Source organism: Oncorhynchus kisutch, unplaced genomic scaffold (assembly GCF_002021735.2).
Source record: "Oncorhynchus kisutch isolate 150728-3 unplaced genomic scaffold, Okis_V2 Okis05a-Okis16b_hom, whole genome shotgun sequence".
In the NCBI taxonomy this organism is placed as follows: Eukaryota; Metazoa; Chordata; class Actinopteri; order Salmoniformes; family Salmonidae; genus Oncorhynchus; species Oncorhynchus kisutch.
Genome location: NW_022261982.1, coordinates 2,013,085 through 2,040,626, shown reverse-complemented (window position 1 = coordinate 2,040,626; position 27,542 = coordinate 2,013,085). Strand labels below are relative to the sequence as shown.

At 45.1% G+C, this 27,542-nt stretch overlaps 1 protein-coding gene across 1 annotated transcript in view; it reads right to left on the bottom strand.

Moving 5' to 3' along the window:
- Nucleotides 1-27,542, bottom strand: part of LOC109886997 (receptor tyrosine-protein kinase erbB-4-like) — a 503,341-nt gene that overhangs the window by 168,963 nt on the left and 306,836 nt on the right. Inside the window, 1 exon segment of the mRNA XM_031813320.1 lies at nucleotides 26,914-27,100. Coding sequence (XP_031669180.1) covers nucleotides 26,914-27,100 — 187 coding nt within the window.

Below are 27,542 nucleotides of genomic sequence, written 5' to 3'. Positions count from 1 at the left end.
TCCTGTTATAACTATACAGGGATATAACCCTGTCCCTATCTTCCTGTTATAACTATACAGGGATATAACCCTGTCCCTCTCTTCCTGTTATAACTATACAGGGATATAACCCTGTCCCTCTCTTCCTGTTATAAATATACAGGGATATAACCCTGTCCCTCTCTTCCTGTAATAACTATACAGGGATATAACCCTGTCCCTCTCTTCCTGTTATAACTATACAGGGATATAACCCTGTCCCTCTCTTCCTGTTATAACTATACACTGATATAACCCTGTCCCTATCTTCCTGTTATAACTATACAGGGATATAACCCTGTCCCTCTCTTCCTGTTATAACTATACAGGGATATAACCCTGTCCCTCTCTTCCTGTTATAACTATACAGGGATATAACCCTGTCCCCCTCTTCCTGTTATAATTATACAGGGATATAACCCTGTCCCTCTCTTCCTGTTATAACTATACAGGGATATAACCCTGTCCCTCTCTTCCTGTTATAACTATACAGGGATATAACCCTGTCCCTCTATTCCTGTTATAACTATACACTGATATAACCCTGTCCCTCTCTTCCTGTTATAACTATACAGGGATATAACCCTGTCCCTCTCTTCCTGTTATAACTATACAGGGATATAACCCTGTCCCTCTCTTCCTGTTATAACTATACAGGGATATAACCCTGCCCCTCTCTTCCTGTTATAACTATACAGGGATATAACCATGTCCCTCTCTTCCTGTTATAACTATACAGTGGGGTCATTCTGAGGCCAACTTCCTGTTCCCCTATTAAATAATATCTCATTGTGTGTCACTCTATCATTCTTAGCTTCCTGTGCACCTCATTTCTCTGCCTCTCATCTCTCTGTGTCTCTGAGAGACACTTTAGATTGGAAGACACACATCTAATAATTGTCTCTGCTCACTAATGTAATCTATTAATGAATCAGTCGCAGGGAGAGCAAATTACTACTGGACCACAGGAGAGATTAGAGGAGTCTGTGTTAGTGATGACTGGACCACAGGAGAGAGGAGTCTGTGTTAGTGATGACTGGACCACAGGAGAGATTAGAGGAGTCTGTGTTAGTGATGACTGGACCACAGGAGAGATTAGAGGAGTCTGTGTTAGTGATGACTGGACCACAGGAGAGATTAGAGGAGTCTGTGTTAGTGATGACTGGACCACAGGAGAGATTAGAGGAGTCTGTGTTAGTGATGACTGGACCACAGGAGAGAGGAGTCTGTGTTAGTGATGACAGGACCACAGGAGAGATTAGAGGAGTCTGTGTTAGTGATGACTGGACCACAGGAGAGATTAGAGGAGTCTGTGTTAGTGATGACTGAACCACAGGAGAGATTAGAGGAGTCTGTGTTAGTGATAACTGGACCACAGGAGAGATTAGAGGAGTCTGTGTTAGTGATGACTGGACCACAGGAGAGATTAGAGGAGTCTGTGTTAGTGATGACTGGACCACAGGAGAGAGGAGTCTGTGTTAGAAATGACAGGACCACAGGAGAGAGGAGTCTGTGTTAGTAATGACTGGACCACAGGAGAGATTAGAGGAGTCTGTGTTAGAAATGACAGGACCACAGGAGAGAGGAGTCTGTGTTAGTAATGACTGGACCACAGGAGAGATTAGAGGAGTCTGTTTTAGAAATGGCTGGACCACAGGAGAGATTAGAGGAGTCTGTGTTAGTGATGACTGGACCACAGGAGAGAGGAGTCTGTGTTAGTGATGAGGCAGCCATAGAGGAGTCTGTGTTAGTGATGAGGTTCCATAGAGGAGTCTGTGTTAGTGATGAGGCAGCCATAGAGGACTCTGTGTTAGTGATGAGGCAGCAGTAGAGGAGTCTGTGTTAGTGATGAGGCAGCCAAAGAGGACTCTGTGTTAGTGATGAGGCAGCAGTAGAGGAGTCTGTGTTAGTGATGAGGCAGCCATAGAGGAGTCTGTGTTAGTGATGAGGCAGCCATAGAGGAGTCTGTGTTAGTGATGAGGCAGCCATAGAGGAGTCTGTGTTAGTGATGAGGCAGCCATAGAGGAGTACAGTATGTATGATGTAGTTGCTGAAAGGGTCTACATGGAACAAGGCAATGTCAGGCAGGATAGAGAGACCCAGGAGTGTTGACTACTGAACACACTAATAAATGCAGACACACACACAAATAGTCACACACACACACACACACACACACACACACACACACACACACACACACACACACACACACACACACACACACACACACACAAATATATCCCAATGTCATAAGGAGTAAAACACACCCCATGGGTAGGTTGGATGAACAAGCTAGCCTTTAGAATAGGCAATTACAGCCTGTCACAATACATCTGTTGTCCCTTCAAACTGAAGGACCGAGCCTCCAGTTGCACCAGGTGTTTGGTTGTGTTCCATAGGGAACACTAGTCCCTATATAGTGAACTACTTTAGACCAGGTCCTACAGGGAACACTAGTCCCTATATAGTGAACTACTTTAGACCAGATCCTACAGGGAACACTAGTCCCTATATAGTGAACTACTTTAGACCAGGTCCTACAGGGAACACTAGTCCCAAGAGAGTGAGAGAGAACTGAGAGAGAATGACAGAGCAACAGGAGAGTGAGAGAACTGAGGAGTGAGAGACTGTTAACACTAATCTATCCTTAAAGGCCTTACCTCTAACACGTTCATATGATCAGGTGTCCTCCGTAATCATTGGGACAGTGAAGCATTGTTTCTTATGGGTCTTATGGCTATTCTATTAGAGATTGTTTAGGGCCGCCTCCTGTGGACCCACTAATGGAAACAAATCTCAAAGTTCCAGGGTTGACCCGATAGATGGCTTTGAGCTAAAGCACCAATGGCAGCCGTGCGGTGCCCGAGGCAAATATCACATCTGAGCGTGGGCATTGCCACGAGCCTGCTGGGAATGGGGGAAAGACCTGAATGATCTAGGCTGGGCTGTAAGAGGCAGGGAGGGAGGGTCGGAGGGAGAGAAGGATGGAGAGAGAGAGGGAGAGAGGGAGGGAAAGATGGAGCGAGAGAGGGAGAGAGGGAGAGAGGGAGAGAGGGAGAGAGGGAGGGAGGGAGAGGGAGAGAGGGATGGAGGGAGAGAGGGAGAGAGGGAGAGAGGGAGAGAGGGAGAGAGAGAGGGAGAGAGGGAGGGAAGGATGGAGAGAGAGAGGGAGAGAGGGAGAGAAAGACAGAGGGAGGGAACACCCTGTCCAGGTGCTCTAGAGGTGTTGAGACTTTCTCTGTGTCACATTGTTATGGTCACCTGTCATATTTTTGCAATGTCATTAAATGTGTTCCTCCGCAGCCCATTCAGAACTAGAGGGAGGAGGAGTGTTGTGATCACATGACCTGTATCTTACATAATGTCTGCTAGCAGTTTGAAAGAGTCCCGGGGTTAAGACAATGAGGAAAAGTCCATGACTGTGTACTGAAGCAGAGGAACTAGAATATGGTTTAACGATCTACATCTGAGTGGATGTGTGACATGTTATGTAATATACAAACTGTTACAAGGGCATGTAGTATACACTGCTTTGGTGAATCCCTACACAGAAACACAGCATAGAGATGTTTAGTTCTGCTGGTGCCTTTTTATAAAGCTCTCTGACTCTCTCTCTTCGCTGATCTAAGGCTGCTGCGATATATTTTCTCCACACAGCAATGGTCGGCAGCGCATTTGAAGATGGGAGATATGTTTTAATCATTCTATTCATTATTAATGGAGGACTCCTCCCTCCATCACGCTCTGCTCCCACAACAGGACGGAGAGAGCGCGGCTATTAGCATTAGCCACAGCGGCTCCCCCATTTGATCTTTGTGTAATTACAGCCGTTTTTACAGATTACATCACAAGCGCCGTGTGAAGCAGAGAGGGGCCCGACACCCCTCCCAGAGGCTTTGGTTTTTTTCTCTATTTTTCTATTCCCTTTTATTTTCCATGAGTCAAGAAAGTATGTGTGTTTTGAGTTTCGGGTCTATTTGTACAGTCAGTGGGGAAATAATAATCATCTAGAATTCCTCTGAAGTACATACGGCCTTGAAGCAGAAGTATAAAAGACATACGTCCAGGAAAAGCCTCAATACTTGGTCTATTTCCATAGTATGCTGACTTCCAATGGGAGGTCCTTAGAAAAGAAGGTCCTAGCAATGCTGACCTATAAAACCTGGTGAAGGTTTCCTCTTTTCTATTCCCCTCTCTTGTTATGTCCATATAGAGCTACTGTATCAGTCCTTTGTTGATTTATCAGGTTAGATTCGGGTTCTTATGTTTGTTTTAAATACAATTTTTGGTTCCATCAATATTTTAAATAGAGAAAAAATAATGTCTGTGTTTAAATCTTAAAATAATATATTATTGGTGCGTCTTTGGGTTCAGTTGCCTGGGGTGATCTTACTAGTATGACAGATGATTGCCTTTATATGCATCTTGTATAATTGATACAGTGCCTTGCGAAAGTATTCGGCCCCTTGAACTTTGCGACCTTTTGCCACATTTCAGGCTTCAAACATAAAGATATAAAACTGTATTTTTTCGTGAAGAATCAACAACAAGTGGGACACAATCATGAAGTGGAACGACATTTATTGGATATTTCAAACTTTTTTAACAAATCAAAAACTGAAAAATTGGGCGTGCAAAATTATTCAGCCCCTTTACTTTCAGTGCAGCAAACTCTCTCCAGAAGTTCAGTGAGGATCTCTGAATGATCCAATGTTGACCTAAATGACTAATGATGATAAATACAATCCACCTGTGTGTAATCAAGTCTCCGTATAAATGCACCTGCACTGTGATAGTCTCAGAGGTCTGTTAAAAGCGCAGAGAGCATCATGAAGAACAAGGAACACACCAGGCTGGTCCGAGATACTGTTGTGAAGAAGATTAAAGCCGGATTTGAATACAAAAAGATTTCCCAAGCTTTAAACATCCCAAGGAGCACTGTGCAAGTGATAATATTGAAATGGAAGGAGTATCAGACCACTGCAAATCTACCAAGACCTGGCCGCCCCTCTAAACTTTCAGCTCATACAAGGAGAAGACTGATCAGAGATGCAGCCAAGAGGCCCATGATCACTCTGGATGAACTGCAGAGATCTACAGCTGAGGTGGGAGACTCTGTCCATAGGACAACAATCAGTCGTATATTGCACAAATCTGGCCTTTATGGAAGAGTGGCAAGAAGAAAGCCATTTCTTAAAGATATCCATAAAAAGTGTTGTTTAAAGTTTGCCACAAGCCACCTGGGAGACACACCAAACATGTGGAAGAAGGTGCTCTGGTCAGATGAAACCAAAATTGAACGTTTTGGCAACAATGCAAAACGTTATGTTTGGCGTAAAAGCAACACAGCTCATCACCCTGAATACACCACTGTCAAACATGGTGGTGGCAGCATCATGGTTTGGGCCTGCTTTTCTTCAGCAGGGACAGGGAAGATGGTTAAAATTGATGGGAAGATGGATGGAGCCAAATACAGGACCATTCTGGAAGAAAACCTGATGGAGTCTGCAAAAGACCTGAGACTGGGACGGAGATTTGTCTTCCAACAAGACAATGATCCAAAACATAAAGCAAAATCTACAATGGAATGGTTCAAAAATAAACATATCCAGGTGTTAGAATGGCCAAGTCAAAGTCCAGACCTGAATTCAATCGATAATCTGTGGAAAGAATTGAAAACTGCTGTTCACAAATGCTCTCCATCCAACCTCACTGAGCTCGAGCTGTTTTGCACGGAGGAATGGGAAAAAATGTCAGTCTCTCGATGTGCAAAACTGATAGAGACATACCCCAAGCGACTTACAGCTGTAATCGCAGCAAAAGGTGGCGCTACAAAGTATTAACTTAAGGGGGCTGAATAATTTTGCACGCCCAATTTTTCAGTTTTTGATTTGTTAAAAAAGTTTGAAATATCCAATAAATGTCGTTCCACTTCATGATTGTGTCCCACTTGTTGTTGATTCTTCACAAAAAAATACAGTTTTATATCTTTATGTTTGAAGCCTGAAATGTGGCAAAAGGTCGCAAAGTTCAAGGGGGCCGAATACTTTCGCAAGGCACTGTAACTGAACTAAATGACTATTGTCCTGTAGCACTCACTTCTGTCATCATGAAGTGCTTTGAGAGTCTAGTCAAGGATCATATCACCTCCACCTTCCCTGTCACCCTAGAACCACTTCAATTTACTTACAGTCCCAATAGGTCCACAGATGATGCACTCGCAATCACGCCGCACACTGCCCTATCCCATCTGGACAAGAGGAATACCGATGTAAGAATGCTGTTCATTGACTATAGCTCAGCATTCAACACCATAGTACCCTCCAAGCTCATCATTAAGCTTGAGGCCCTGGGTCTCAACACCGCCCTGTGCAATTGGGTCCTGGACGTCCTGAAGGGCCGCCCCCTAGGTGGTGAAGGTAGGAAACAACATCTCCACTTCGCTGATCCTCAACACTGGGGCCCCAGAAGGGTGCGTGCTCAGCCTGTTCACCCATGACAGCGTGGCCATGCATGCCTCCAACTCAATCATCAACAGTAGTAGGCTTGATTACAAACAACGACGAGAGGGCACAGGGTGAAGTGTGGTGTCAGGAAAACAACCTCTCACTCATTGTCAACAAAACAAAGGAGATGATTGTGGAATTCAGGAAAGAGCAGAGGGAGCATTCCCTTATCCTTATTGACGGGACAGCAGAGGAGAAGGTGGAAAGTTTGAATTTCCTCGGCGTACACATCAAGGACAAACTGAAATGATCCACTCACACAGACAGTGTGGTGAAGAACGTACAACAATGCTTCTTCAACCTCAGGAGCCTGAAGAAATGTGGCTTGTCACCTAAAACCCTTACAAACTTTTACAAATGCACAATTGAGAGCATCCTGTTGGGCTGTATCACCACCTGGTACAGCAACTGCACCGCTCACAACCGCAAGGCTCTCCAGAGGGTGGTGCGGTCTGCACAATGCATCACCGGGGCAAACTACCTGATCTCCAGGACACCTACAGCACCCAATGTCACAGGAAGGCCATAAAGATCATCAAGGACAACAACCACACGAGCCACTGCCTGTTCACCCCGCTACAATCCAGAAGGCGAGGTCAGTACAGGTGCCTCAAAGCTGCGACCAAGAGACTGAAAAACAGCTTCTATCTCAAGGCCATCAGACTGTTAAACATTCATCACTAACACAGAGAGGCTGCTGCCTACATAGAGACTTCAAATGATTGTTCATTATTGGATCACTAGTCACTTTAATAATGCCACTTTAATAATGTTCACATATCTTGCATTACTCATTTCATATGTAAATACTGTATTTTATAGCATCTATCTTGCCTATGCCACTTTGTCGTTGCTCATCCATATATTTAATAGTATTTAGTCAGCCACCAATTGTGCAAGTTCTCCCACTTAAAAAGATGAGAGAGGCCTGTAATTTTCATCATAGGTACACTTCAACTATGACAGACAACCTCCTTCCATCCTCCTTCCATCAGGAACATCCTCCCATCAGCAAGGGCATTGAAGATGAAACGTGGCTGGGTCTTTCAGCATGACAATGATCCCAAACATACCGCCCGGGCAACAAAGGATTGGCTTCGTAAGAAGCATTTCAAGATCCTGGAGTGGCCTAGCCAGTCTCCAGATCTCAACCCCATAGAAAATCTTGAAAGTCTGTGTTGCCCAGCAACAGCCCGAAAACATCACTGCCCTAGAGGAGATCTGCATGGAGGAATGAGCCAAAATACCAGCAACAGTGTGTGAAAACCTTGTGAAGACTTACAGAAAACATTTGACCTCTGTCATTGCCAACAAAGGGTATATAACAAAGTATTGAGATAAACTTTTGTTATTGTCACGTTCTGACCTTTATTTCCTGTGTTTTGTATTTAGTTAGTATGGTCAAGGCGTGAGTTGGGTGGGTAGTCTATGTTTGATTTTCTATGATTTGGGGTTTTCTATGTTTCGGCCTAGTATGGTTCTCAATCAGAGGCAGGTGTCATTAGTTGTCTCTGATTGAGAATCATACTTAGGTAGCCTGGGTTGCACTGTTTGTTTGTGGGTGATTGTCTATGTTGTAGCTTCACGGTCGTCATTTGTTTATTGTTTTGTATGCAGTGTCAGTACTTTCTTTATTAAAGATTTACCATGGACACTTACGACGCCGCATTTTGGTCCGATCCTTCTCGCCTCTCCTCTTCAGATGAAGAGGAGGACGGCCGTGACAGAATCACCCACCAACCAAGGACCAAGCGGCGTGGTAAACAGCAGCGACGACAGCAGCAGCAGCAACAACAGCAAAAACAGCGGCCAGCATCACAGGACTCCTGGACATGGGAGGAGATTCTAGATGGGAGAGGACCCTGGGCACAGGCTGGGGAATATCGCCGCCCCAAAGCAGAGCTGGAGGCAGCGAAAGCTGAGCGGCGGCGATATGAGGAGGCAGCACGGCATTGCGACAGGTACGAGAGGCAGCCCCCACATTTTTTGAGGGGGGCAGACGAGGTGTGGTAGTAAGCCAGGTAGCAGACCTGAGCTCACTCCTCGTGCTTATTATAAGCAGCGCATTACTGGTCAGGCACCGTGTTATGCGGTTAAGCGCACGGTGTCGCCAGTGCGTGCCCATAGCCCGGTGCGCTATAGGGCAGCCCCCCGAAAGTGCCGTGAGAGTGTGGGCATCGAGCCAGGGCATATGGTGCCTGCTCAGCGGGTCTGGTCGCCGGTACGCAGTTTTGGTCCAGGTTATCCTGCGCCGGCTCTGCGTGCTGTGTCTCAGGGGCGCTGGGAGGGTGCAGTGCGTCCTCTGCCTGCGCTCCGCTCGTGCCGGGCGAATGTGGGAGTGGAGCCTAAGGGAGAGGTGCGTGTAGTAAGCACTAGATCTCCCGTGCTTACCCACAGCCCGGTTAAACCTGTGCCTGCACTCTGGAGGGTCCGGGCTAGAGTAGTTGTCCAGCCTGGGGAAGTGGTGCCAAGGTTGCGCACCAGAGCTCTAGTGCTCCCCCACAGCCCGGTCCTTCAGGTGCCTCCTAACACCAAGCCTCCTGAGGGTCTCCCCAGCCTGGTGGTTCCTGTGGCAGCCCCACGCACCAGGCTGTCTCTCTGTCTCCTCCCTGCAGGTGGTCCCGCCTGTCCGGCGCCGCTGCCGGAGTCTCCCGCCTGTCCGGCGCCTCCCGCCTGTCCGGCGCCGCTGCCGGAGCCTCCCGCCTGTCCGGAGCCTCCCGCCTGTCCGGCGCTGCGGCCGGAGTCTCCCGCCTGTCCGGCGCTGCTGCCGGAGTCTCCCGCCTGTCCGGCGCTGCTGCCGGAGTCTCCCGCCTGTCCGGCGCTGCTGCCGGAGTCTCCCGCCTGTCCGGCGCTGCTGCCGGAGTCTCCCGCCTGTCCGGCGCCGCTGCCGGAGTCTGAGGCACCAAGAGCCCCTCAGCCCAGAGGCGCCAGAGCCCCTGCCCCTCTGTCCAGAGCTTCTGCCCCTCTGTCCAGAGCTTCTGCCCCTCTGTCCTGAGCTGCCCCTCTGGCCAGTGGGGTCATTGAGAGGGGTGGCCATGGTGAGAAAGCCACGGAGGCGGACAATAAGGCGGACTAAGACAATGGTGAAGTGGGGTCCGCGTCCTGCGCCAGAGCCGCCACCGCGGACAGACGCCCACCCAGACCCTCCCCTATAGGTCAAGGTTTTGCGGCCGAAGTCCGCACCTTTGGGGGGGGCACTGTCACGTTCTGACCTTTATTTCCTGTGTTTTGTATTTAGTTAGTATGGTCAGGGCGTGAGTTGGGTGGGTAGTCTATGTTTGATTTTCTATGATTTGGGGTTTTCTATGTTTCGGCCTAGTATGGTTCTCAATCAGAGGCAGGTGTCATTAGTTGTCTCTGATTGAGAATCATACTTAGGTAGCCTGGGTTGCACTGTTTGTTTGTGGGTGATTGTCTATGTTGTAGCTTCACGGTCGTCATTTGTTTATTGTTTTGTATACAGTGTCAGTACTTGCTTTATTAAAGATTTACCATGGACACTTACGACGCCGCATTTTGGTCCGATACTTCTCGCCTCTCCTCTTCAGATGAAGAGGACGGCCGTGACAGTTATTGACCAAATACTTATTTTCCACCATAATTTGCAAATAAATTCATAAAAAATCCTACAATGTGATTTTCTAGATTATTTTTCTGATTTGGTCTGTCATAGTTGAAGTGTACCTATGATGAAAATTACAGGCCTCTCTCATCTTTTTAAGTGGGAGAACTTGTACAATTGGTGGCTGACTAAATACTATTTTTGCCCCACTGTATTCTTATTCCATTCCTTTACTTAGATTTGTGTGCATTAGGTAGTTGTTGAATTGTTCAACTACATGTTATTGCTGCACTGTCGGAACTAGAAGCACAAGCATTTCGCTACACTCGCAATAACATCTGCTAACCATGTGTATGTGACCAATAGTTTTATTTGATTTTATTTCACATTTTGTTATGTTACACCCATCTATACACAACCCCATAATGACAAATGGAAAACATGTTTTTAGAAATGTTTGCAAATGTATTTAAAATTAAATACAGAAATATCTAATTGACCTAAATATTAACACCCCTGAGTCAACACTTTGTAGAAGCACCTTTGGCATCGATTACAGTTGTGAGTATTTCTGGGTACGTTTTTAAGAGCTTTTCACACCTGGATTGTGCAACATTGCCCATTATAATTTGCAAAATTCTTGTTTAGCACATTTTTACTCCTATACTTCTTTAAGCCATACAAAAGGTGTTGAAAACTATTGCCTCAAGACATTCAGTTTTTTGTTTTGTAAAAAAAAATAATAATAACATAATTCCAAAAATCTCAATTTATTCCATTTAAATTCAGTCTGTAAAAAGCAAATGTGGAAAAGGTCAAGGGGTGTGAATACTTTCTGAAGGCACACGTAGTTTCGTATCGTTGAATGAAAAACAATGAGAGTGGAGGATGCTCGAATAGACAGGTTTAGTTTTGGGGTAACTGAGTCCTCAGGTCAATGGAATAGACAGGTTTTATTTGGGGCTAACAGTCCACAGATCAATGGAATAGACAAGTTTTATTTGGGGCTAACAGTCCTCAGGTCAATGGAATAGACAGGTTTTATTTGGGGCTAACAGTCCTCAGGTCAATGGAATAGACAGGTTTAGTTTTGGGGTAACTGAGTCCTCAGGTCAATGGAATAGACAGGTTTTATTTGGGGCTAACAGTCCTCAGGTCAATGGAATAGACAGGTTTTATTTGGGGCTAACAGTCCTCAGATCAATGGAATAGACAGGTTTTATTTGGGGCTAACAGTCCTCAGATCAATGGAATAGACAGGTTTTATTTGGGGCTAACAGTCCTCAGGTCAATGGAATAGACAGGTTTTATTTGGGGCTAACAGTCCTCAGGTCAATGGAATAGACAGGTTATATTTGGGGCTAACAGTCCTCAGGTCAATGGAATAGACAGGTTTTTTGGGTGGGGTACTGAGTCCTCAGGTCAATGGAATAGACATGTTTTTGGGTGGGGTACTGAGTCCTCAGGTCAATGGAATAATTGTATAATTATCACTATGAGGTAAATGAGCTAGTTGTGTGGACTATCCCTTTAATTCCCCATTCTCTTTATGCACATTCCCTCATGGGATAATTGTGGTAGTATGTCTGCCACAGCAGCGTGGTGTGAGTGGGTTGGTTAAACAATCAGCATATAAAATGAACACATACTGTACAGGTCCCACTACCTTCACACTCACATCCACCATTCTACTGTCAGCAGACAATTAGCTATAACGAACAATAAAGCAATCAAAATGATGTGATAAACGAAAGCTTTTGTTCACCATTCCACTACATGGAACCTGTGAAGCAATCTTTGTTGAGGTCCAATACATTCAGAAAGGAAATGAATTGCTTGATGACCAGTTGTGTAATTGGTCGTTGGACGTTAACTATCAACAACGAGTCCATTTGATTGGAGTCAGAACCAATGGAACATGTTGTTCTTTTGATGACACACCGCTGCACTCTGTTCTTCACCTCCTGTTACTGAGTGAATGAGCACTTTACCACAACTAGGTGATTCAGAGGGATCTGTCTCAGCAGCCTAAAGTGGCTTCCTTGTCTCCTTTCCTTCTGGGTGAGTCAGAGGATTAATCTCAATAGCCTAAAGTGGCTTTCTTGTCTCCTTTCCTTCTGGGTGAGTCAGAGGATGAATCTCAGTAGCCTAAAGTGGATTCCTTGTATCCTTTCCTTCTGGGTGAGTCAGAGGAAGAATCTCAATAGTCTAAAGTTTCCTTTTTCAGTACAAACTGCCATAACTGGCAAGATGAGAGCTAGCTTCCATCTGCACTGACAGTGACTGAGTTTTCAGATCAGCTTAGATGAAAGAAAGGAGACAAGGAGAGGAAGCCACTTTAGACCATTGAGACACACCCTTTGAGCAGAGAGAGAGAGAGAGAGAGAGAGAGGGAGAGAGAGAGAGAGAGAGAGAGAGAGACAGGGAGAGACAGGGAGAGACAGGGGGAGGGCGAGGGGGAGAGAGAGAGAGAGAGAGAGAGAGAGAGAGAGAGAGAGAGTGAGAGAGAGAGAGAGTGAGAGAGAGAGAGAGCAAGAGAGAGAGAGAGAGAGAGAGAGAGAGAGAGAGAGAGAGAGAGAGAGAGAGGGAGAGACAGGGGGAAGGAGAGGGCGAGGGGGAGAGAGAGAGAGACACTGAATGGTTTGATTTGCTTTCTGCACACGGGCACAGGGGCATATGAGCCAGATGGGGAAGCTGGATTCAGTACTCTCTTTAGGGGCTCACCGAGCCATTTGGCTCCACTCCAAATGGGCAATTTTATCGAGCGGGACGATGTCTGCTGTGGCAAAAAGAAGACACATGAACAAAAACTAAAAAGCAAAGTGGGAAAGTGGGAGAGAGGATTATAAAAATGTTTTAAATAAGCACACTCATCAGCATAGTGTCTTATTGGAGCTATTATGTCTACTGTGTTTGGGAAATGATTATACCTAAAGCACCACCCAAATTGATGAATTTAAGACCATGTAAAACATGTTTTATATAGATTCCTTACGACATCTGTTCAGAGAAAGGGATACAGCCTGGGCTAAGTACCGTAGAACCAAAGAGCCAACTGATTGGGATTCCTATAGAAAATGAAGAATGGCCAGAAGAACTTCAACTAGAAATGCAGAAGCCTCCTTCTACTGTACATGGATAGTATTAAAAAGACTGTCAGAAATACACAGCACTTCTGGAAATATAAAAATGACCTTTTAAATAGGTCAAATAATCACCCTATTCAGCAGATTCAGTCAGATTAGGCTAAAGGACATAATCTGACTAAAAACCCAGCTAGTGTTTCTAGTCAGCATCTGTTACCAGGAGATAGATTAACACTCCAAATCAGACATTTCTGACAGATTAAACCAACTGATATACTGCCTCTCCTTAATGAAATAGATACCAACAAAAATGGTTTCTTGCAAATAAATTGGTTTTAAATCAAAACCCTACGTTATGCTGTTTCACAGAATAAACTCCACAGCTGGCAATTTCTCAATTCATGCAAGTGACGGAACGATGCTTGAATGTGTTGCCTGTTTGAAACATCTGGATTTGAGGATGGATTCTAAATGATCTTCTGGAAAGCATATTGATTATATTAGAAAAACAATGACCTATAAGCTTCGGTTACAGTACAGATCTAATAATTGTTGTACTGCATCCATTAGAAAGATCTTAGTAACTCAACTGCTGCTTCCTGTCCTAGACTATAGTGACATCATCTGTCAAAACAACCAAGACCTTCATTTATGAATGAGATGTCATTTATAACAATCTTTGCAGATTCCTTATTGGATGCCGTTATAAGACAATGCACAATGTCTGAATCACTCAATGGACTGGCAATCCCAAATAGAAGACAACTGCATTGACACCAATTTATTCGTAAATGTATCAAGCTAAATGTCCCTGTATATATTAATGGACAGTTAACTTTACAAGACCCACACTGCTGCTTTAGACAACAGCAGCCATTACACATTGCAAGGGAACATCATGATGTCGGAGTAAGATCCTTCAGATACAGTGCCTTGCGAAAGTATTCGGCCCCCTTGAACTTTGCGACCCTTTGCCACATTTCAGGCTTCAAACATAAAGATATAAAACTGTATTTCTTTGTGAAGAATCAACAACAAGTGGGACACAATCATGAAGTGGAACGACATTTATTGGATATTTCAAACTTTTTTAACAAGTCAAAAACTGAAAAATTGGGCGTGCAAAATTATTCAGCCCCTTTACTTTCAGTGCAGCAAACTCTCTCCAGAAGTTCAGTGAGGATCTCTGAATGATCCAATGTTGACCTAAATGACTAATGATGATAAATACAATCCACCTGTGTGTAATCAAGTCTCCGTATAAATGCACCTGCACTGTGATAGTCTCAGAGGTCTGTTAAAAGCGCAGAGAGCATCATGAAGAACAAGGAACACACCAGGCAGGTCCGAGATACTGTTGTGAAGAAGTTTAAAGCCGGAATTGGATACAAAAAGATTTCCCAAGCTTTAAACATCCCAAGGAGCACTGTGCAAGCGATAATATTGAAATGGAAGGAGTATCAGACCACTGAAAATCTACCAAGACCTGGCCGTCCCTCTAAACTTTCAGCTCATACAGGGAGAAGACTGATCGGAGATGCAGCAAAGAGGCCCATGATCACTCTGGATGAACTGCAGAGATCTACAGCTGAGGTGGGAGACTCTGTCCATAGGACAACAATCAGTCGTATATTGCACAAATCTGGCCTTTATGGAAGAGTGGCAAGAAGAAAGCCATTTCTTAAAGATATCCATAAAAAGTGGTGTTTAAAGTTTGCCACAAGCCACCTGGGAGACACACCAAACATGTGGAAGAAGGTGCCCAGTCAGATGAAACCAAAATGTAACTATTTGGCAACAATGCAAAACGTTATGTTTGGCGTAAAAGCAACACAGCTCATCACCCTGAACACACCATCCCCACTGTCAAACATGGTGGTGGCAGCATCATGTTTTGGGCCTGATTTTCTTCAGCAGGGACAGGGAAGATGGTTAAAATTGATGGGAAGATGGATGGAGCCAAATACAGGACCATTCTGGAAGAAAACCTGATGGAGTCTGCAAAAGACCTGAGACTGGGACAGAGATTTGTCTTCCAACAAGACAATGATCCAAAACATAAAGCAAAATCTACAATGGAATGGTTCAAAAATAAACATATCCAGGTGTTAGAATGGCCAAGTCAAAGTCCAGACCTGAATCCAATCGAGAATCTGTTGAAAGAACTGAAAACTGCTGTTCACAAATGCTCTCCATCCAACCTCACTGAGCTCGAGCTGTTTTGCAAGTCTCTCGATGTGCAAAACTGATAGAGACATACCCCAAGCGACTTACAGCTGTAATCGCAGCAAAAGGTGGCGCTACAAAGTTTTAACTTAAGGGGGCTGAATAATTTTGCACGCCCAATTTTTCAGTTTTTGATTTGTTAAAAAAGTTTGAAATATCCAATAAATGTCGTTCCACTTCATGATTGTGTTCCACTTGTTGTTGATTCTTCACAATAAAATACAGTTTTATATCTTTATGTTTGAAGCCTGAAATGTGGCAAAAGGTCGCAAAGTTCAAGGGGGCCGAATACTTTCGCAAGGCACTGTACAAAGACCCAACTGACTGGAATCATTTACCTATAGAAATCTGGGCTGTAATAGTTGTAAGCCTATTAGTAGTTGTACAACAACTTTTTCATGCTGTTAATGTCAGTTTTATTATTACTTATTTAATTGTTATTATTATTAGACAGTAGTTGCCATATTAATCTTGTTACTAAGTATATATATATAATCATTTTTTTTAGACACTCTTGAAAACTAAATGGTTCATCTCAAGAGATTTCATGCTCCAAAATGTCAAGTAAATATCTAAATACTGGGAAACACAGCAGGCGGCAATTAGCATTGGAGAGGTTGATTGGAGGGGGATTCCAGTACTCGGAGTAGAGGGTGGAACTGCCTAATTAGCATTGGAGAGGTTGATTGGAGGGGGATTCCACTACTCGGAGTAGAGGGTGGAACTGCCTAATTAGCACAACGAGAAGCAGGGATGTTTTTCTAATCAATGTAATCAGATGCAACAGCATAGAACGTGAGTCTATATGCGAAAGTGCCTCAATATAGTTTAAACCAGTGGTGTATAACACTGGTCCTTAAAGGTGTTTGCTGGTTTCTGGGCTCACCTTATCATCAGAGACTGAGTAGCACCTGAGAAACCAAGTGGGTGGTCTCTCGTCCATCAAGAAATTATGTTTAATAATCAATGAATAAGGAGAACCAGGACAATGGTGATAGGTTAAGAGGTACATGCTCCTTGTGTGAACTAACAGTCTAAATATTGGATAAGGAGTGTCATTAACATAGGTTAGGTTATAAGGCAGTTAAGACTTCCATATATACACTTTCATTGCCAAACCATTGGCCTCCTGTTTATATCTACGGGGTATCCATTTTACAATTCAGTGGACTTGAGGTCGGCTGAGCCGGAGAGCACTAGCGTTAGGTAAGACTGTTGTTTAATGCATTACGTGTAGTAACATGCTGAATATAGTATTACCCTGCTGAGATATGATATCCCCCTAGATAAGGAGCAGTGGGTGGTGGACTTGCAAATGAATTACAAATAAGGACTGTACCCATTCATTTTCTGATGATACAGAGTGCATAATGCATAGCATGCTTAACTCCGTTTCCCCAATATCGGAAAAAAGAGGGAAGAAGAAAAACAAATGGAGGGGGGGACGGAGAGTTAGCCTCGTCGCTAGGACTACAAGCGCTAGCCTCGTCGGTAGGACTAAAAGAGTTAGCCTCGTCGCTAGGACTACAAGCGCTAGCCTCGTCGCTAGGACTACAAGCGCTAGCCTCGTCGGTAGGACTAAAAGAGTTAGCCTCGTCGCTAGGACTACAAGCGCTAGCCTCGTCGCTAGGACTACAAGCGCTAGCCTCGTCGGTAAGACTAAAAGAGTTAGCCTCGTCACTAGGACTTCAAGCGCTAGCCTCGTCGGTAAGACTACAAGAGCTAGCCTCGTCGGTAAAACTACAAGAGCTAGCCTCGTCGGTAAGACTACAAGAGCTAGCCTCGTTGGTAAGACTACAAGAGCTAGCCTCGTCGGTAAAACTACAAGAGCTAGCCTCGTCGGTAAGACTACAAGAGCCAGCCTCGTCGGTAAGACTACAAGCGCCAGCCTCATCGGTAAGACTACAAGAGCTAGCCTCATCGGTAAGACTACAAGAGCTAGCCTCATCGGTAAGACTACAAGAGTTAGCCTCATCGGTAAGACTACAAGCGCTAGCCTCGTTGGTAAGACTACAAGCACTAGCCTCGTCGGTAAGACTACAAGTGCTAGCCTCGTCGGTAAGACTACAAGCGCCAGCCTCGTCGGTAAGACTACAAGCGCTAGCCTCGTTGGTAAGACTACAAGCGCCAGCCTCGTCGGTAAGACTGCAAGCGCTAGCCTCGTCGGTAAGACTACAAGCGCTAGCCTCGTTGGTAAGACTACAAGCGCTAGCCTCGTCGGTAAGACTACAAGCGCCAGTCTCGTCGGTAAGACTACAAGAGAGTAAGGGAATTATACAACATTATTCCCAGACAGACAGACAGACAGACAGACAGGGGGAGGGGCAGGGGGAGGGGCAGCAGAACTATCCACTATACATGCCAGCTTCTCAAACAAGCACATACAGTACATGAGTGCTCAGACCCAACACATTATACAGACAGAAATCTGGAAACGACTCCAAAGACGTTTAGAGAGAAAGAGGGACAACAAGAGACAGAAAGAGAGGGAGAGGTGAAGGATTGGAGGAAAACACTGAGACATAGTGATAGAAAGAAGAGAGAGAGGAGGAAGGGAGGGAGGGAGGGGTGGACACAGGAGAGAACAGTGAGGATGAGTGGACATTTGAGAGGAGACAGGGATAGAAAGGAAAGAAATCCCACTTTATCCCTATTTCCTGGTGAGGTGGCTGGAATCAAAGACGTCACAGTGATTTACTAGCAGAAGATGTCACCGTGCCCTGGATACTTTGAGGTCCTTCAGAGTCCTTTATCACTGTAACCAGACTAGCTTTACTAAACAAGGTGGATCACTTATGTGAAGGGGATTCCTTTAACACTCCAGTGTGGCGTAGCGGTCAAAGGCATTGCATCTCAGTGCTTGAGGCGTCACTACCGACACCCTGGTTGAATTCTAGGCTGTATCTTCCGGCCGATGTAGACCGCCATTGTAAATAAGAATTTGTTCTTAACTGACTTGCCGAGTTAAATAAAGGTGAAGTAAAAATAAAAACGCTGCCAAGTCATTATGAACTGATACAGAACAGGTGGTATCTGGTGAGTAGAGCTTGGCTGTCCTATCCCGTCATCGTACTGTGTGGAGCTAAGCCCTGCTAACTTGTTGGCTTTGTTGACTTCACTAACCTGTAAGGTGGTCATATTAGGACAGCATCACACATAGTTGTGTGTCAGAGTCACAAAATACTACGGATGTGTGATTCTGTCCTAATATGGACACCATTGACGCATGATTCGGTCCTAATATGGACACCATACACACCATGGACAAACTATGCCGTCCTAATATGGACACCATACACACCATGGATGCATGATTCTGTCCTAATATGGACACCATACACACCATGGATGCATGATTCTGTCCTAATATGGACACCATACACACCATGGATGCATGATTCTGTCCTAATATGGACACCATACACACAATGAAAGCATGACGCTGTCCTAATATGGACACCATACACACCATGGATGCATGATTCTGTCCTAATATGGGCAGCGTATTACCGCTGTGAGTCTCAGATCACCTCTCTAACTGATCCAGCTGAGGGTCTCTACTCTCCACTCTGCTGTCTTCCAGGGGACATACTCATAATGCCCAGAGCACAGCAGAGAAACGCAGGCTGATCCATGCTAAGAGAAAATAACAAGGGCCAAAACCAATAGAACTACAATTTAAAAGATTCAAGGCTACAGTCTAGTGGTGAATACTGCATAATCAACCTATCCTTTTACTTTCCATAAGGGAGAGACAGAGAGATATAGAGAGATGCGGATTCACAACATGGTGTGGGCAAAGGTGGTTGAATTCACCCAAAGTAATGATTCCCCTGGACTGGGCACTTTCTCAGCCTCTTTATGTGTCTCATCCTCCCTGTGGTGAGCCATCATTCCAAGGTACGTCAGCAGGAGGGCTATCAGACAGCCTATAGGGAGGAGGTCAGAGACCTGGCCATGTGCTGCCAGAACAACAACCTCTCCCTCAATGTGATCAAGACAAAGGAGATGGTTGTGGACTATAGGAAAAGGAGGGCCGAGCACGCCCCCATTCTCATTGACGGGGCTGCAGTGGAGCAGGTTGTGAGCTTCAAGTTCCTTGGTGTCCACATCATCAACAAACTAACATGGTCCAAACACACCAAGACAGTCGTGAACAGGGCACGACAAAACCTATTCTCCCTCAGGAGACTGAAAAGATTTGGCATGGGTCCTCAGATCCTCAAAATGTTCTACAGCTGCACCATCAAGAGCATCCTGACGGGTTGCATCACTGCCTGGTATGGCAACTACTCAGCCTCCAACCACAAGGCACTACAGAGGGTAGTGAGTACGGCCCAGTACATCACTGGGGCCAAGCTTCCTGCCATCCAGGACCTCTATACCAGGCAGTGTCAGAGTAAGGCCCTAAAAATTGTCAAAGACTCCATCCACCCTAGTCATAGACTGTTCTCTCTGTTACCGTACGGCAAGCGGTACCAGAGCACCAAGTCTAGGTCCAAGAGGCTTCTAAACAGCTTCTACCCCCAAGCCATAAGACTCCTGAACAGCTAATCAAATGGCTACCCAGACTATTTGCATTGACCCCCCCTCCCCTTTTACGTGACTGCTGCTCTCTGTTATTATCTATGCATAATCACTTTAATAACTCTACCTACATGTACATATTACGTTAATTACCTCGACTAACCGGTACCCCCTGTATTTTTCGTAGGTATTATTTTAAACTGCATTGTTGGTTAAGGGCTTGTAAGTAAGCGTTTCACTGTAAGGTCTCACCTGTTGTATTTGGCACATGTGACAAATACAATTTGATTTGATTTGATTATCACAGCAAAACTCTTTTAGATAAAGTGTATTGTAATTAAATAGAAGCTTTTCTTCCTTAGAATTGTGATCATATCATACAGACACACATTTGTTGATTGTGAGAACCTTATTTTGAGACCAAGTTACAGACCACTTCAAGGCTCTTGATCGCCTCCCGCTAATCTCCTTTGAAAGACCTTTCTGTGTTACACATGAGTCTCAGACTGCAGTCCATCTACCAACCAATACGATCTTATCTAAGCTTCTATGATGTAGGATAATGCATTGCCAACTGGTTATAAACAGACACCACCAACACTTAATAGACGGGTTATAACCAGACGCCACTGACTCCTGACTTTATAGACTGGGTATAACCAGACACCTGACTTAATAGACTGGTTATAACCAGACATCTGACTTAATAGACTGGGTATAACCAGACACCTGACTTAATAGACTGGTTATAACCAGACACCACTGACTCCTGACTTAATAGACTGGGTATAACCAGACATCTGACTTAATAGACTGGGTATTTCCAGACACCTGACTTAATAGACTGGGTATAACCAGACACCTGACTTAATAGACTGGGTATAACCAGACACCTGACTTAATAGACTGGGTATAACCAGACACCTGACTTAATAGACTGGGTATAACCAGACACCACAGACACCTGACTTAATAGACTGGGTATAACCAGACACCTGACTTAATAGACTGGGTATAACCAGACACCTGACTTAATAGACTGGGTATAACCAGACACCTGACTTAATATACTGGGTATAACCAGACACCTGACTTAATAGACTGGGTATAACCAGACTCCTGACTTTATAGACTGGGTATAACCAGACACCTGACTTAATAGACTGGGTATAACCAGACACCTGACTTAATAGACTGGGTATAACCAGACACCTGACTTAATAGACTAGGTATAACCAGACACCTGACTTAATAGACTGGGTATAACCAGACACCTGACTTAATAGACTGGGTATAACCAGACACCTGACTTAATAGACTGGGTATAACCAGACACCTGACTTAATAGACTGGGTATAACCAGACACCTGACTTAATAGACTGGGTATAACCAGACACCTGACTTAATAGACTGGGTATAACCAGACACCACTGACTCCTGACTTAATAGACTGGGTATAACCAGACACCACAGACACATGACTTAATAGACTGGGTATAACCAGACACCTGACTTATTAGACTGGGTATAACCAGACACCACAGACACCTGACTTAATAGACTGGGTATAACCAGACACCTGACTTAATAGACCGGGTATAACCAGACACCACAGACACCTGACTTATTAGACTGGTTATAACCAGACACCTGACTTAATAGACTGGGTATAACCAGACACCACTGACTCCTGACTTAATAGACTGGGTATAACCAAACACCACAGACACATGACTTAATAGACTGGGTATAACCAAACACCACAGACACATGACTTAATAGACTGGGTATAACCAGACACCACAGACACATGACTTAATACACTGGGTATAACCAGACACCTGACTTATTAGACTGGGTATAACCAGACACCTGACTTAATAGACTGGGTATAACCAGACACCTGACTTAATAGACTGGGTATAACCAGACACCTGACTTAATAGACTGGTTATAACCAGACACCACTGACTCCTGACTTAATAGACTGGGTATAACCAGACTCCTGACTTTATAGACTGGGTATAACCAGACACCTGACTTAATAGACTGGGTATAACCAGACACCTGACTTAATAGACTGGGTATAACCAGACACCTGACTTAATAGACTGGGTATAACCAGACACCTGACTTAATAGACTGGGTATAACCAGACACCTGACTTAATAGACTGGGTATAACCAGACACCTGACTTATTAGACTGGGTATAACCAGACACCTGACTTAATAGACTGGGTATAACCAGACACCTGACTTAATAGACTGGGTATAACCAGACACCTGACTTAATAGACTGGGTATAACCAGACAACACTGACTCCTGACTTAATAGACTGGGTATAACCAGACACCACAGACACATGACTTAATAGACTGGGTATAACCAGACACCACAGACACCTGACTTAATAGACTGGGTATAACCAGACACCTGACTTAATAGACCGGGTATAACCAGACACCACAGACACCTGACTTATTAGACTGGTTATAACCAGACACCTGACTTAATAGACTGGGTATAACCAGACACCACTGACTCCTGACTTAATAGACTGGGTATAACCAAACACCACAGACACATGACATAATAGACTGGGTATAACCAAACACCACAGATACATGACTTAATAGACTGGGTATAACCAGACACCACAGACACATGACTTAATAGACTGGGTATAACCAGACACCTGACTTATTAGACTGGGTATAACCAGACACCTGACTTAATAGACTGGGTATAACCAGACACATGACTTAATAGACTGGGTATAACCAGACACCTGACTTAATAGACTGGGTATAACCAAACACCACAGACACATGACTTAATAGACTATGTATAACCAGACACCACTGACTCCTGACTTAATAGACTGGGTATAACCAGACACCACTGACTCCTGACTTAATAGACTGGGTATAACCAGACACCACAGACACATGACTTAATAGACTGGGTATAACCAGACACCTGACTTATTAGACTGGGTATAACCAGACACCACAGACACCTGACTTAATAGACTGGGTATAACCAGACACCTGACTTAATAGACTGGGTATAACCAGACACCACAGACACCTGACTTATTAGACTGGTTATAACCAGACACCACAGACACATGACTTAATAGACTGGGTATAACCAGACACCTGACTTAATAGACTGGGTATAAAATCTATGGATTACTTTGGATTACTTTGATAGAGTTGTCTATAAATCTGTCTCTGAATGTGCTAGAGTGACGAAAACACGACACACTGTAAGGATTGCAGACATGTGACGTAAGGTTCAGCCAGGAGTTGATGGACAGTTGCAAGAGCGAATGAAACAGTAGGAGGGAGAGCCCAGCTTCAAGTGGCATCAGATTTCACATTCTATGTGAAACAGGCAGAGGAGATACACTCCTGTGTCCGTAAGAACCAGGGCTACTGCTCAATGTAACCCATTTCAATCTACGGTGTCTACAGATCGACTTATAAGCGGAAATGTCGGTCGGAACCGGTACCAGAACCCTGCAGGTCCCCTAAACAAGGGACTTTATGTCTATTAAATGAATATAGAATTCCATTCTTCTTTTTGATGCTTTATTGAGACAATACAGATACAGACACAGATGAGGAGGCTAGACTCAGGACCAAAGGCACAGGCAGGGATTGAACCCCGGTCTCTGGGATGAGATACATTTGATAGCTCCAGGTGTGTGACTACTAGGCCACAGACGGCACAACTATCTTTAATTCATCTTGGCTACAGAACATGCCACGTCATGGGCCATTCGTTGTGACTCACAGTTCAAACTGCTCCATGAAACAACCTGGCATCCGAGCCGGCTACTCTGTCAACAGAAAAGTTCATTAACTGAAACACGAGCCATTTCATCTCCCTGCACAAAAGGGCGTCCGACTTCATTTGTCTAAATATTAAATTTGAGTGCAAAAAAGTATATTAAAAGAGTGGGGTATTAAATTGGCTTTAGCTGTGGGTGGGTGTAACGGTAGGAAACTCTGCTACATTCTCCTCCTTCCTTAACCCTCCACCTCCTCCCTCCTCCCGCTCTGTGGACCACTTTGTCTACCACTTCGAAAAGAAGGTCGACAACATCCGCTTTCCATTTACTCCGTCTATTGAGTCCACTGGTCCCACTCACACAGAACTACCCTTCGCCTTGATCTCTTTCTCCCCTCTATCTCCAGATGAAATCCTGTGACTAGTGATGTCCGGCCCCCTGACAACCTACCCACTCAACCCCTTTCCCTCTTCCCTTCTTCAGACTATCTCTGGAGGTCTTTGCCCATTCCTCACTTCCCTCATCAACTCATCCCTGACTACTGGCTGCGTCCCCTCTGACCACTGGCTGCGTCCCCTCTGACTACTGGCTGCGTCCCCTCTGACCACTGGCTGCGTCCCCTCTGACCACTGGCTGCGTCCCCTCTGACCACTGGCTGCGTCCCCTCTGACCACTGGCTGCGTCCCCTCTGACTACTGGCTGCGTCCCCTCTGACTAGTGGCTGCGTCCCCTCTGACTAGTGGCTGCATCCCCTCTGACCCCTGGCTGCGTCCCCTCTGACCCCTGGCTGCATCCCCTCCCCTCCTCAAGATACCAACACACAAACCCTCTACAGACCGGTAAACCCTTCTTTATTTTCTTTCCAAACTCTGACCACCTTTCTCGCTATCACTCCCAGAATGACCTGCACCACATGCTCTCACTACTGGTGTCCCCCAGGGCTTGGTTCTAGGCCCTCTCCTTTGCTCTCTATTCACTCGGCTCCGTCATATCTTCACATGGTCTCTCCTATCATTGTTATGTGTATGACACTCAACTACCTTCTCCCTTCTGAGACCCAGGTGGCGACTCGCATCTCTGCTTGGATGTCAGGCCACCATCTCAAGCTCAACCTCGACAAGACAGAGATGCTCTTCCTCCCGAGGAAGGCCTGCCCACTCCAAGACCTCTCCATCACGGTTGACAACTCAATGGTGTCCCCCTCCCAGAGTGCAAATAACCTTGGCATGACCCTGGACAACACCCTGATGTTCTCTGCAAACATCAAAGCATTGACTGCAGATTCATGCTCTAGAATATCTGCAGAGCATGATACCTCACACAGGAAGTGGTGCAGGTCCTAATCCAGGTACTTGTCATCTCCTGTCTGGACTACTGCAACTCACTGTTGGCTGGGCTCCCAGCTTGTGCCATCAAACCCCTGCAACTTACGCCGCAACCCACCTGGTGTTCAACATTTCCAAATTCTCCCATGTCTCCCCCCTCTTCCGCACACTGGCTTCCAGTCGAAGTTCACATCCACTACAAGACCATGGTGCTTGCCTACGGAGCAGCCAGGGGAACTGCCCCTCCCTACTTTCAGGCTAGGCTTAAACCCTACACCCCAAACCACTCTGTTCTGCCAGCTCCGGTCCAGTCCAAGCTTTTCTCTGTCCTGGCATCCCAACGGTGGAACCCCCTTCCCCCTGACGCTAGGACAGCAGACTCCCTGCCCATCATCCGAAGAAAAAAACTACTTGTCCTGATCTGTCCCACTACCCCCCCCCCCCCAATAACAAAATAAATATAATAAATATCACCCTTGCCTTTCGTGAACTAACACTCGCACTTGACCTTTAGCCTACTAGCGCTGATTTTTCTGATAGCTACTTTGTTAAGGAACATTTGACTTACTATGAGACTATGTGGTTGTCCCACCTAGCTACCTTAAGATGAATGCACTAACTATAAGTCACTCTGCATAAGAGCATCTGCTAAATGACCGACATTCTTGTCAAAATGTGTGAAGCGAAGGTTGAACACAACGATTTATTTGAAAAGAAATGTCAGAGGATTCTTCTATTCTATGACATTATAATACATTTTCTGTGTATTCTGATACTATTCCGCCACTTAGCAAAGCTAAAGATTCTACATTATTACAATGTGCTTGGTTTCGTAAGAGCACAATCCGTGACACCCACTGCTGTTCAATGGTAATTTGTACAGCCATTGGTTTTGAAGAGTATAAACACCTTATGGGCTTAAGCTGCCTTAGGCTATAATAACCTCATATTTAACTCTCTTTTAATGCCACAGTTACCATCCCCCCAGCCCAATCCCTCAGCAAACCATGGAGGCCACAGTTACCATTCCCCCAGTCCCATCCCTCAGCAAACCATGGAGGCCACAGTTTTGATTGAGATATAACATAAGACCATGAGAGATCAAGAGAAGAAGAGTGATGGACAGATGGAGAGAAAGACAGAGTAATGGACAGATGGAGAGAAGGACAGAACAATAAGCAGGCTGGGGGATAGAAAAAAGGAGGATGTGATAGAGATAGAGAGAAGCACAGAACAATAAGCAGGCTAGAGAGATAGAGAGAAGCACAGAACAATATGCAGGCTAGAGAGATAGAGAGAAGCACAGAACAATAAGCAGGCTAGAGAGATAGAGAGAAGAACAGAACAATAAGCAGGCTAGAGAGATAGAGAGAAGAACAGAAAAATAAGCAGGCTAGAGAGAAGAACAGAACAATAAGCAGGCTAGAGAGATAGAGAGAAGAACAGAACAATAAGCAGGCTAGAGAGATAGAGAGAATGAGGAAGTGATAGAGAGATAGAGAGAAGGAGAAAACAATAAGCAGGCTAGAGAGATAGAGAGAAGGAGGAAGTGATGGAGAGATGGAGAGAAGGACAGAACAATAAGCAGGCTAGAGAGATAGAGAGAAGGAGGAAGTGATAGAGAGATGAGAGAAGGACAGAACAATAAGCAGGCTAGAGAGATAGAGAGAAGGAGGAAGTGCTAGAGAGATAGAGAGAAGGACAGAACAATAAGCAGGCTAGAGAGATAGAGAGAAGGAGGAAGTGATAGAGAGATGAGAGAAGGACAGAACAATAAGCAGGCTAGGGAGATAGAGAGAAGGAGGACGTGACTGAGTCAGACAGGTGAGTTTAGAGTACTCTGCACTGAGCCCCTGACCTGTGAGGTTGCGAAGGCCCAGCTGTCTGAGGCCGTAGAAGCCGTCGCGGCGGTAGTTGAGGAAGATGGCCAGGGCGTAGCGTCCCTCGTAAAGCTTGGTGCCCCGCACGATGCGAAGGTTCTCCAGGGGCAGGGAGTCAAACTGGTTCAGAGCTACCAGCACATAGCCTGTCACCTCTCGGATAGACTAGAGGAAGCAGGGAGAAAGAGAGAGAGAGAGAGAGAGAGAGAGGGATGCAGACAGAGCAAGAGAGAAACAGAAAGAGAGAGAGAAAGAGAGAAAGAGAGAGAGAGGGATGCAGACAGAGAGAGAAACAGAAAGAGAGAAAGAGAGAGAGAGAGAGAGAGAGAGAGAGAGAGAAACATAAAGAGAAAGAGAAACATAAAGAGAAAGAGAAAGAGAGGGATGCAGACAGAGAGAGAGAGAGAGAGAGAGAGAGAGAGAGAGATTGGCAAAGTTAGAGAAATTGAAAAGTCAGGCTGCTATTTATTGAAGGACAACTTGAACAGACTACCTGATCTGTCCCCCAACCATCCTGTAGATCAACCTGGTCCTGATCTATTTCCCCAACGTTCCTGTAGATCAACCTAGTCCTTATCTGTTCCCCCAACCTTCCTGTAGATCAACC